A 13,501-nucleotide genomic window follows, 5' to 3' on the forward strand; every position below is an offset into this window, starting at 1 on the left:
GAAGCCTGAGATCTAAGATTGGTTGTAGCCCATCATTCTTCTTGGGAACCGTAAAATAGTGGGAATAAAAGCTGTCTAGTGCTTCTTGAGAAGAAATGCGCTGAATAGCATGCTTCTGGAGAAGAACAGATACTTTGTCTTCTAGAGCCAGTGAGTAAGCTGTGATTTTGAGGTGACTGATGGGAGGAAGATCTGAGAACTCCAGAAGGTAACCAAAACATATGATAGCGAGCACCCAAGTGTCTTTGGCGACGATAGACCACTTGTCGAAGAAAGGGGCTAGCCGGGGAACGTGGGATAGGTCGATAGAAGGATTCAGATAAGGAAAGTCAAAGATACTGTTTATTTTTCTTTGCAGAATGACGGAAAGTTTGGCGATGTTGACCAGGAGCCTGTGACTGGAAAGAGGTGGTAGCAGAAGAAGATGGAGGAGGATTTGACCTTTCCTGGGCAGGAGGTTTGTAAGGGTGGTAGGTGTCATGGTAGGGTTGTTGATAAGATTGCTGTGAGATGAAAAGCCTATGCTACTGGTAACGTTGGTATCGGGGCTGCTAGAGATAATAAGAACGAGCTGTCTTTCGGATCTTATGTAAATTGTCCATTACCTCATCCATTTTCTCATTAAATAGACCAACACCATCAAACGGGAGGACTTCAATGTGGGATCTAGCATCATCATTGATTCCGACTGAACACAGCCAAGTGTGCCTCCTGAGGGTAATAGCCCATGTCATGGCCTTAGATGCTGCATCAGCTGTGTGATGGGATGCTAAACGTTGTTTAGCCAACGTTGTTGCTTCCAGGTGAGCATTCTTAGTTTATTCAGGAGTGGCTTGAAAAACTGGTAAAACTTTGTTCCATAATTGCCTCTGATAGGCTCCCATAGCTGCCTGGTTGTTTGAAACTCTCATGACAAATGAAGCTAGAGAATAGAGACAACGGTCCAAGACATCCAGTTTCCAGCCTTCCCTGTTGGTAGGAGTGACTTTAGAACAATTTCCAGCCCTTGATTGATTGGATCACACTATAATTGAATTCAGTGCAGGGTGCTTAGCGAGGAAGGTAGTGTCGCCGCCATGTGTCCTGTAATGATTCTCAACATATCTAGAGATTTGAAGAGATGTAGATGGTTGATTCCATGATTCCTTTATGAGGTCCAACATAGCTGGAATGAAAGCCAAACTCAACGGGGGGAGGACTTATCTTGGTTTATACAATCGAAAACAAGGTCCTGTTTGGGAGGCAGGGGTTGCTCGATATTGAGCTCCAAAGTTTTTGCCATACAGAGAATTAACTGCGAGTATGATGTAAAGTCTTCTGATGGCGATGGGAGATGAAGATCAGCAACAGCTGAATCTTCCAGGGGATTACCTGGATGCTTCTGAAGGTGGATTTTGCTCAGAGACCAATGAAATCGAGGAAACTCTAGCAAAAGACAGAGGTGGTGAAGGTGAGTGAGGATGACTTCTTGATATGGAGGCTGAAGCTCTGGGAATCTGTACAGATATATCCACCTCAGGTGGATGAGTGCTTCTAAATGACTGAGTGTGAGACGCTCTCGGGTGGGATACCGAGGGTGACAGTATTGATGAGGCTGAAGAAAGCTTTGCAGGATGAGATACTTGTTCATCCTGCTGTGGTAAATGGCACTTAGTAGCAGGCTTCGATATCATAGGGTCAAGCTGGAAATAGACTTGATGTCGACGCCAAGGAGATGGAGATGATCCAGACAGAAACGCATAGACATATTGCACTGTCTTGGGCCTGACATAATCGCTGGTGTTGTATAAGGGATTAAAATTGCCCCCATGGTATCGACGTTGACCACCATGCCGATCAACCTCTACATAAAGGGGCTCCTCATACTCTGCGAAAGCATGACGTCGTCAAGATGGATGTGGAAGAACTATGACCCCCCCAATGCTGAGGGAGCTGTCGGCCTGGAGAAACATGCAACCATTTTGCCAGATGTTTATGAGCAGGGGATTGCTGTGGTGACACCTCCGAGTTTGACAGTTGAATCACTGTTGCCTGCCTGATTGACATAGGGCTCGAATGGGCCGAAGCCGGGCTGGAGATTGCATCAGCCTCAGAATGGCCATGACTTGGAGACAGGCTTGGAATTGATACCGAAGCCTGTGTATGCGGCAGTGGTACAGAGCCACCCCCTTCAGAAATCCCCTTCAGTCAGGATCAGGAAGCTCCCTGGATGATTCCTCAAATATCGGTGATGGCAGGGAAACTCAAACTGGAGGGAGTTCCCAAAGTTGAATAGATTTAGAAAACTGTTTAGCCTTCTTATGCTTAACCACCTCCTTCTTTTTCTTGCAGTCTTTAACAGATGTTGATTTCGACATTCATGTCGATGTAGATGCTGACCACCTCTTTGGCTTGGACACCTTCAAAGAAGCTCTCGAAGAAGGGATAGCAGGAGCTGGTGAGGCAGTGGGTTCAGGATGATGAATGGGAGCAGCAGGGGTCATGGTAGCTTCCATGGCTGCGGGGCTCGAGGGTGTTAACGATTTCTCCCAAAGGTACAAGTGGAGCCGCTGTAAGCAGAGCTTAAGGGCAGGCTTGGTTAACTTTTTACACTCCAGACAGAAGTGGGTCTGGTGTCTTTCCCCCAACAGAATAAACTGCGGTTGTGGCCGTCCGTGAAGGGGATCTTATTGGCACACGATGTACAGTGTTTGAAAGGGCCTGACGAGGCCATAACATTTGGCAGGAACAGGTGGAAGGAGGGAGGGAAAGAAAAAAAGGGAACTCACGGGAAACGTCAACAATTGCAGTCCAGGGTCAAAAACCGAGAAAGAGGCCAAAATTATTACGATGAAGTCCGTAATCCAAACTGCAAACGGTAACCAGTCCAAAGGTTAGAAAAACCAGACACAACAATGGTAGCCAGTCCAAAATCCAAGAACCGTAAATCAAGACAGTCCAAGTCAAAATACTCCAGAGATCAGAAACGTAGTCAAGAAACCAGGCCAGAATCAAACCCAAAAGATGTGAAAGAATTGAAAACAGCTCTAGGCGTCGCGAAAGAGTCTGATTGCAGCAGCGGCAAAAAGGAACAGAGGTATCACGGGCAGGCGGAGCATGCGCACCATGGGGAAAAGTTCTATTAGTCAATTGTTTAAGCTCCAGAATATTCCGAAGAGTCCTGTGCAGGTGCAGTTTAATCCATTCGTGTGCATTCACAGAGACGACAAAGAAGAATGGTGTACTGTAAGCAAGTTCCATAAAAAACAATAATGCCATAAATTTATTTACTTAATCAGTCCATTAAATGTTCACCTGGATTCTTCCACAGAAGGAAACTCCATAGACTAATGGGTGTTATTGTCCAGACCTTAGAACTTATCAATTACTGCCTAGAACTTATCAATTACTGCCTATTACTAATTCAAAATTTTATTCTCTCTGTGTCATTTTTTAAAAGTCCAAAATAATGTATTTTGGGGCAACTGTGTGCATTTGGAAAAACAAACTTTTTGCCCCAAAATATGTATTTTTATTTTTTGTAATGTTAAACTGAATTGATTTTTTAAATTTTCAAATTGAATGAAGCATTAAGTCTCTGCCTCTTGGTGTTCAACTACACACTGTAAGTAAGCGCATGCAAGGAAAGGAGCAGCCCATACCTCTACTTCAAAACAGAGTAAGAATAGAGGATGGGGAGCAAAAAAGGAGTAGGAAAACTATTTGTACAGCTTTCCTGTTACAACTTGCCTCTTCCTCAGCAACTGCTTACCTTTGAAAATAGGCATAGGAAAGGGAAGTCTCGGTAGCCTGCCTACTTGAACTTATGTACTCCAAATCATTCCTGCCATTTTGTAATGAAGGAGAATGTTATGGGATTTTTGTTATGCATGCTTGAGTATGACCTATAGTGAATCTCTAAGGCAGAGACCAGAACACTTTATCTCTTACAAATATCTTGCTTGAAATATTTTTTAATGCAATAGAATGATTACCGTTTACTGAGTTTGCTGGACACGTACCTGGCAATCAGCATCAGAACAGACACTGCCCACTGCTGATAATTCTGTTCCATTTCGGCAGCCACAGAAACGGCATGCTTCAGAGCTGCTGGTAGTAGGTTTCCCTAAATCAACAGAGAGGAGAAATATTAGAACTGTCCTCACACTTTACAGAATATTAGTTGTCTTGTTATGGTAAATAATTCTGTCCGCAAAACAATGGCTTTAACAGGCAAGTGTGTACAGTACAGTTACTAAGTAAAGCAATAATATACTGGTGGAATATATGAAGCTGTGAAATCAGATAACTGATTCATGTGGATTACTACCAGTAGATTTACAAGGTCTCAGGTAGGGGCCTTTTCTGGTTTTGCTATTTGAGATCACTTTACAGGTGATAAGAATTGAAACCGTATGTTTCTACATGCAAAACATACACTACTTACAGATAATGAAAACCCTTTTTTGAGAATGAATCAAATATATATGCATGGATGACAATATATATGTTTGTACATGTTTATATACACAGTATACGGGGAAAAAATTACACTGCAGCACAAATTCCACTATCACTCTAGCCGACTAGAGTGGTCTTATAGACCAGATGGGCGGGGTACAAATCAAATCAAATCAAATCAAATCAAATCAAATCAAATCAAATCAAATCAAATCAAATCAAATCAAATCAAATCAAATCAAATCAAATCAAATCAAATCAAATCAAATCAAATCAAATCAAAATGAGGGTTTGCATCAATAATGCAAATTAAACATACATGAATAATTTATTTTTAAAATAATTTTTATTTTATTTTCTGTTATTCATCTGATAGTGACCAGACCTCTGATAAGAGTTGTTCAGCAAATCCTGTGGCTTCTGAGATTTCCCAACACATTACATATTATTTCTAGGAGCAGGATTTTTTTTATTTCATGGAAGCCAGATCCCCCACCCCCATTAATAGGGATATAATACTCAGGGGTGAGATTATGGTCCTCTAATATTTTCACAAAAACATCTCATTCTCAGGTTTTGCCATGCAAACAGTACTGTGGAGGTTTGCGCCTTTCACTGCCTAAAGAAAAGAGACTTTAGTGGCTCTTGGAGAAGCAAGATCCCCTTGCTACTTCTCGATCACAGGACTGACTCTCTTAAAGGTACAAATTTTCCCCTCTCCAGATCAGCACACTCATGCATTCTTCTGCCACTAGGCTTAGAAACATTATTCAAGATACAACAAATATATGAAAGCTGAAATTGTTAGGAAACAAAATTCTTCTTTGGGACTTCTCTGCTTCCATGGAATTTGAGTATACTCTCAACCTTTATATGAGCAAGATAAATGATTGTATTCCCTGAAGAAAACTTGTATCTATCAGAATCAGTACTCAAGCCCATGTGATACTTAGTAGTCAAGTTGTTTTGCAGGTATCTTCTTGAGAGCTGGTAATGTAGTTAATACTGTTCGTACTGAACACCCAACTCTGTTTGCAAATGAATAAACTGTATTTAATGCATAGCCAGCTTGAGAATCAGTACTATTCCTCCCCATACCATTCAAATGATCTGGATAAAAAGTAAATGAAAATACATCCTACCTGTTTGTTCTCTGAACTCTACCATAGCTTTCATAGTTTTAGAATCTGCTAGTGCCATGAGCCAGAACAGTTTGGTTCTCCCGCAGCCTTCATGAAGATCTACCTTGATAGCTTCCTCCTCCTCTTTGAACACCTGTTGAGTTTGACCACACCCATATTAAATCTAAAGAATTAGAGAAATCAGATAATTCAACTGTATGTTGGAATTAATACATAAGAAATTTTTGAAAAGCCCACCTGTCTCTGGTGAGACTTTGTTCGCCGATGAAGATGGAGGAACCTATCACAGTCTGTACAGAGATTTCCGCAGACATTACATAAGATGATTGCAGCAGTTTCTCCATCATCATGGTTATCACACATGGGCTGAAAGCAGGAAAAAGATAAAAATATTAAACTTCCCTTTTCTACAGTAAATACATAAATACATATTCATATTTCCAATAACAATGTTCAAAACTATAAAATGTACTTGTATCCTGAAATGCTAGTGGCCATTTATAAGCATAGGGTTTTTTTGTTTAAAACATAAAATATTGTATTATTATTATGATTAGTTTTATTTAATTTGGCTCCCAACAAGGGACCCAAAGTGACTCAAAACATTAAAATTCACACAATGAAAAAACACATTAAGTTAAATATTAAAATATAAATTAAACAGTATATGATTTACAGTTAAAAGATTAAAACATGAAAACATGAAAAAGATTAAAATTATCTGCTAAAATAGGGTTCAGGGATTCAGTTATAATTGTTAAAAGCCTGCCTGAAGAGATGGGTCTTTACCTTTTTTTCAAAAGGATAAAAGGAAAGGGCCCATCCTGATCTCCCGAGGAAGAGAGTTCCATAGCTTGGGAGCTGCCACCGAGAAGGCCCTCTCCTGTGTCCCCATCACCTGTGCTTGAGCTGGCAATGAGATTGAGAGGAGGGCCTCCTCTGCTGATCTTAATAGCTGGGAAGGAGCATATAGGGAGATACGGTCCTTCAGGTAGCCTGTACCCAAGCTGTGCAGGGCTTTATAGGTAATAACCAGCACTTTGAACTGGGCCCGGAAATGGACTGGTAGCCAGTGCAGTTCTTGTAACAGGGGTGTTATGTGCTCCCTGTAACTGGTCCCAGTCAGTAGTCTGGCTGCATAGTTCTGCACCAGCTGAAGTTTCCAAACCATCTTCAAAGGCAGCCCCACATAGAGCACGTTACAATAATCCAAATGGGATGTAACTAAGGCATATGTCACTGTAGCTATATCCGACATCTCAAGGAACGGGCACAGTAGTAGGTAGTTTTTTTTACCAAGTCACTTTTGTTTTCCTATACAATAATATAGTAAGAAATACAGCATGGTGGATAATGTGAGACCTCTAGATACAGTCATGCTTGCTGGGGTCTGATGAGAGCTGGAGTCCAATAACATCTGGACTGCCACAGTGTCCTCATCACTTAATGCTATAAGCAGTCAATCTGAACTGAACTCATTAATTCTGGATATAGATGGCATACGTGTTGGTTGCTACTGACGGATGGCATGCAGATGGCTAGCAAGCCCCATGGCATAGTGGTTAAACTGCAGTACTGAAGTCAAGCCTCTGCTCACAACTTGAATTTGATCTTGACAGATTCAAGTAGTTGGCTCAAGGTAGGCTCAACTTTCTATCCTTCCAAGGTCAGTAAAATGAGCACTAAGCTTGCCAGGCAAAGTGTTCCTTGCTTAATTATGCTGTAAACTGCCGAGAGAGTGCTTTGAAACTATGGGGTGGTATATAAGTGGAAACAGTAAATACATAAATACATATTCATATTTCCAATATCAATGTTCAAAACTATAACTGCAACACTTGCAGTTATAGACTCTCTTTAGAAGTAGATCCAACCATTTGTAAATATGGTTGTTGCACTCCAAACAAAAACTTTTCAATAAAATCAAACAACTGAATAGAAAACAACTTGAGGCTGATTTCTGTCTATTCCTTACCATTTGTTTTTGCTGTCCATCCTTTCCCATCCACCTTCCAGAGGAAAGTCTGTCTACATGATCCTGATCAAGCACACAAAGGGATGCAAGAGCTAGCCAGAGCTGTTGAAAAGAAGGCATGGCCACATAAATGTTTAGCAACAGGTTACGACTAAACAGTCATTTTATTTCAACAATGTCTACACAAAGAGCTTTGCACTGTAGCTATTCTGTTGTAACGAATACAACAGCTCATTACCAGAGTTCACGAATTGAATAGTTAACACTCGGCTGCACCAGCTGTTTTTCTACCTGAAATGCCTCAATAATATTTTACAAACAGCTGATATATTCTGTATCTTACACTAGCCTGAAAGTCACCTCATTTTAGAATCTTCTTCTCAGTATTTCAGCACTACTTTTAAAAAGTGTTTATTTTCTCTACCATTTGTTTTTTTCGATGTCACTTTGAAAAAAAGCTACCTAGTTAAGTTGCTGTTTAGAAGTATATGATGACAGCTTGAGGTATACACTTTATTAAAAACTATATTTACTAAACAAACTTATAAAATTATTATCTGGATGACATAATGGTTAATAAAAATATAGTAATAAAATTTTAGGAAATACATTGATCTTTTGGAATTATTACAAGTGAGATACTATTTCTGTCATATGAACCAATATCTTTGGAAAAGGTGCTGAGATACTGGTTCATGTGACAGAAATAGGATCACAAAAGGTGTTTTTTAATACATAAACCTATTACACACATGCTGCACAACTATCAGATTTTGCATATGCTAAGAAATGTTGTTTTCCATCCAATATGAATACATGGTACCAAAAATATTCAATAATCTATGGTTAGATTTTTCTCCCTTTCATCACACTTTCTGTGCTTTATTTTCAATATAAATAGTACAGTGGTGCCTCGCATAACATTTGATCCGTTTAACGTTTTTTTCGCTTAACATTTATTTTTTCAGAGTCAGATTGTGCTTCGTATAACGTTTTTCCCTATGGGCGATTTTCACATAGCGATTTTGAGACCATGCTTCGCTTAACGTTTTTGGTTTTAGGTCCCCTGCTTCACTTAACGATGTTCATTTTTTCAATTACAAAAGTGTCTTAACATGTTGAAAAACGGTTTTAAATGCTTGGAATCATTAGTGCACCTTCTAAAATGTGTGCATACTTAATTTGGCGTTGATCTGACTTTTCGTTAAGTTTTTGTGAATTTTTTTCTCCCCCATAGGAAACAATGGAGCTGTCAGATTTTGACAGCTGTCAAAAGTTGGGGGGAAAAAATTCACCATAAATTAACGAAAAGTCAGATCAAAGCCAAATTAACTTTTGCATCCGTTTTAGAGGGTGCAGAAGCTAATCCAAGCATTTAAAACCATTTTGACCCTTTTATGACACACTTAAATTTGCAAAAATTGACTTCGCAAAGCCATTGAAATGTATTGAGTCGGCTTCAATACATTCCATTGGAGGAAACACTGTATCGTTTAACAATGTTTCCTATGGGTTTTTTCGCTTAAGGACGCCAATCCGTGCCTATTGGAACGGATTAACCGGTTTCCAATGCATTCCTATGGGAAATGGTGTTTCGCATAAAGTTTTTTTCGCATAAGGTTTTTTTTTTTGGAACCAATTAAAAACGTTATGCGAGGCACCACTGTATAACTAAAAGAAGGTGAAATAAATAAATGTAAAGAAATCAACTAAATACAAGTGTGGCGCTGCGTGTTTTGCCCTCACAAAGGCTCATGTCGCATTTTCCTCTCGCTGCCACCAATGGATTACCTCAATCCACAATATAAATGACGTTTGTCAGAACACTTGTCTTGTGAATACAAACAGAACTTATTTATTGAAGTGAAGCAGATTTAATAATAACAGAAGTTCTTCAGATAAACATTGTACACAAGCAAATCATTAACAGGTCTCTCAGTACATACTTTTCTCTTGCAATATCATTACCACCTTCTCTATTTTCTTAACCAGCCTTATCACTCTGTATCTGTTCCCTCTCTCTCTGACTAATCAGTTCCTATGTCTCTCTGGATCTCATCTCAATCTCTATCTGACTCCTCCCGCCAAACCTTCATATAGCTGCTGACTCCGCCTCTCCAGCCCTCTCATAGGCTCATGCAAATCAGCTCATGACTATGAATAGCATGAGTGATATGAGGCGTTCATCACAACAAGATGCAAATGTCTAGGATAAATAATCCAGGTATAGGTACGTAGCTGCAAAAAAAAGAGTGACAGATATCCTGTGTAATCAATGAACCAACTGCACTTACCCGAGTAGTTGCAATACACCGCACTGGTGATCTGAATTCTTCTTCCATTTTGGTTAAAGCAATTATTGTTTCTGCAATAGCATTTTTGGTCACACGGGACCAAGCATCAGACAAGTGACCCTATGAAAAGAGGTAAAGTAAACTTTCACTGTTAATATCAGGTTATTGATACAAATGCTTAATGCAGAAATGATACATACAAACATAATTATTATTAAGACATTTAAGAGCTCTGAAAAGTGCAGGAATCTTATTACTGGGAACTATGTTGAAACATTCTTGGTACACCAAAGTCTAGTTTCTATGTCTCACTTGCTTCCATTTGCTGACAAAAGAGAGGATCTATTCACATGCCTATTCACAGTTTCTAGCAGTAAGGAAGAACACTCTGAAGATCAGCCACCTTGTTAAATAATGTCCTTGACATTCTAGAATGAATACTTTTGGTGAAGCTTTCATTAATTTTTGGCAATCACACTATGAATTGATGATACTGCATCAAATATATATCTATAATGTTCTCTGTACCAATTATGCTGCAAAGGACTGCAATCAAATTCTTGCAAAACAGGAAGTGTCCCTGCTGTTCAAGTTGCTTCAGCCATGGGGACATTTCTTTCCCTTCCCTTTCCCACATTAAATAAATCACCTTCATTTGCCCTCAATGTAACAGTATTCGCTATACCTCTGGGAAATTAAAATGCTTGGCCAAAAGGCATCAAAGCAGCAGATGTGGGAAAAGAGTTTCTGTAAATAGCAACACATAGAAAATACCTGGGTACTGAGTTTCTCATGGAAAAGTAAGATTCTGCCATAAATATACAAATATCGCTTGGGGGGTAACTAAAACAGGAAATCATCCTGCTGGAAATGTCTGGTTCAAATCATATCTTGTAGAAACAGGAGGAAGGTAGGCAGACACATTCTGCATGGAAAATGGGCCAGACAAGCAATCTATTTCCTCTTGGCAATGGAGATCAAGGCAAATTTTTAATTTCGTAACCAAAGGTGACAATATTAGTATTCAAAGGCAAAGAAGCAGAGTTAATTGTAACTATACAGTTTTCTTAAATAAGTCCTACAACTAGTGTTCAGAAATCCACATAACATATTTCACAGGCAGAAACTACAGGAGCATTACATTACTTAGTTCATACGAGAGGAGATAATTAGACTTTAGAAAGTGTTATGCAACATATGGCTTTTGTTTTGTTCATCACGCATTCTTATCTTATTTACAGAAAGTTCATTACAGTTCCATAGAACTGTAATTCTATGGAACTGTAATTGTACTGTAACTGTACATATGGAAGAGAGATAAAAGTACACTAAAAAGTTGAAAGCTTACAGCAGCCATGTCTTTTATAAGTTTAATAATGATCTCTGAAATCTGAGTTGGGGTTGAGCCTTTCATCCACCAATGGCTTTCACCTCGTCTCAGATAGCTAGAAAGAGAAAATACAATCAAAGTCAAGGAACAAATTAAACTATTTTAGAAAGATGTAAAATGTTATTTCAGAAGTTTCAAAAACACAAAGGAATCTGCAAAAACTTATTCTTTACTGGATCCAAAAAGCAAGGCTATAACTTAAATTGTCAATAATAAGAGTACATTTTCCACTTACCTGGAATTGAAAATCATTGGCAAGGTAACAGTAGTAACACCCTTGCCAGCTGCAGTCCCAGCTGTACCAGTTATAGTAGTTCCTTTGGCTTTTAGCTGAACTGTGAGTGCTTTGGCAATACATCCCAAGAACATGTCCAATATACCAAGCTTATTCCAATCTCCCTTCTCTGTTGAATGAATAATATCACTTATATCTGCTGGAGGTAGTGCTTTGACTCCTATGATACTAGCCAAGCGATTAGGAGTGACTTCCGGCAGCACACGTCTCAGTAAGGATGTTACCTAAAAGAAGCACCCAGAGAAGTCAGCTAATATTTTCACTGTCAAATTTAATGTCCTACTGATTGTGTTGGTAAATGTTGGTGTTGACGAGAACTTTTCTAAATTTAACTGTAATACACTGTTATGTAATCTGAAGAGTCTTCTATACTGACCTGTCTCTGCACCCTGGGGGAAGCAGTATGCAGCAGTGAGAAGAGATCCTGAAGCAAAGTCAGTTGCTGAGCCAAATACTGACGCCCTACATTGGAACCACTCAGTGCCAGCACCATGGACAGCAGCTCAAAACAATAGGCATCAGATGAGGCATCTTCATCACTGGGCTGAGAGTTAGCATTCTCCTTGCTAGAAATTGCATGCTCCCATTCCTCGCGTACACGAGTTGCTTCCATTCGGATAGCCTGCACAATATGAGCACAAACCTATCCCAAACAAGCAAGCACATAAAGAAAAATAAATTAAATTGCAGTCAACCACACTATGATGACTCCAACATAATTAAGAAGTGAAGTTATAAGCCATTTCCATCAATTCTTAAGAATCATCAGATTTTGGTCTTAACCCAAATCAAACTGCCTTTTATTTGTGGTGCTTCTCCAAAATGCACATACACAAGGTAATGGAAACATACTATTACCTACTGTTTCAAACTTTGCAGTACATACAAGATATTGTTAAAGCATGTTTTATGCCACCTAGTCCTTCCCACTATAAACAGAACTTTTTATATGTATTGATACCCATTAGCAACTAGACTTTGCCCAAATAATCCTGCTGCTGGAGAAAAAAAGAATATGTTAAGTGTTGGAATATGAATAAGAATGGAGATGTATAGGTGTTAGTTCATACAAAACATCCGGCGTGTTTGGAAGGGACAAGTTATGCTAAGACAAAGAATCTGCTAGTTTTAGAGCAAGTCTAGGAAACTTTTTCTATGTTTTAAAACCAGTTTCTACTGTATGAATCTACAGTCATTTTTATATACAAATGGGTATACATTCTAATTTTGGGGTTCCTAATCTGGGCCAAATATTCTCAGTATATCCTCCTGCCTTTACCAGAAATCAAACACATTGAGCCTTTCTTATGTTGCAGTGAAATAGAGAGGTTACTTACCTGTAACCATGGTTCTTTGAGTGGTACTCTGTGAATTCACATGAATGGATTAAACTGCGCCTGCGCAGGACTCTTCGGAATATTCTAGAGCTAATAAACTGCCCAATGAAACATTTACCGCCCACCCGGGGCACCTCAGTTCCAAATGTTCGCTGGTGCCAAGATTCTGATAAATGAATGCTATAGGCAAGCCGTGATGGGCAATGGAGAGGATGGGTGGGACGTGTGAATTCACAGAGTACCACTCGAAGAACCATGGTTACAGGTAAGTAACCTCTCTTTCTTCTTCGAGGTCTCTGTGAATGTACATGAATGGGTGACTACCAAGCTCACTTACCGGAAGGAGCGCCATCACGGTAGAACCGAAGTTAGCACAGCCCTTCCAAAACTTGCTTCTTTTTTGGCTCTGACATCCAGCCTGTAATGTCTAGCAAAGGTCATTGGTGTAGACCAAGTAGCTGACCAAGATTCAGAGAGATCAATGCCACACAGCCAAGAAGTAGAGGTAGCCATTGCTCTAGTAGAATGAGCCTTTAGCACATCTGGTGGGATCTTGCCAACCAGCTGATAGGCTAACGTGAAGGCAGATACTATCCATCTGGACACAGATTGAGAGGAAGCTCGGTGA

General features: G+C 39.5%; 1 protein-coding gene across 31 annotated transcripts in view; it reads right to left on the reverse strand.

Moving 5' to 3' along the window:
• The window catches only part of MYCBP2 (MYC binding protein 2), a 251,648-nt gene that overhangs the window by 17,416 nt on the left and 220,731 nt on the right, over nt 1–13,501 (reverse strand). For all 31 annotated transcript variants that reach the window (XM_078390789.1, XM_078390788.1, XM_078390804.1 and 28 more), the window contains 8 exons: nt 11,913–12,179; nt 11,477–11,760; nt 11,200–11,296; nt 9,852–9,971; nt 7,558–7,659; nt 5,820–5,948; nt 5,583–5,715; nt 4,002–4,105 (listed from right to left, as the gene is read on the reverse strand). In XM_078390789.1, coding sequence (XP_078246915.1) covers nt 4,002–4,105; nt 5,583–5,715; nt 5,820–5,948; nt 7,558–7,659; nt 9,852–9,971; nt 11,200–11,296; nt 11,477–11,760; nt 11,913–12,179 — 1,236 coding nt within the window. The remainder of the gene's footprint in view (nt 1–4,001; nt 4,106–5,582; nt 5,716–5,819; nt 5,949–7,557; nt 7,660–9,851; nt 9,972–11,199; nt 11,297–11,476; nt 11,761–11,912; nt 12,180–13,501) is intronic.

Source organism: Pogona vitticeps, chromosome 3 (genome assembly GCF_051106095.1).
Source record: "Pogona vitticeps strain Pit_001003342236 chromosome 3, PviZW2.1, whole genome shotgun sequence".
NCBI classification, from domain to species: Eukaryota; Metazoa; Chordata; class Lepidosauria; order Squamata; family Agamidae; genus Pogona; species Pogona vitticeps.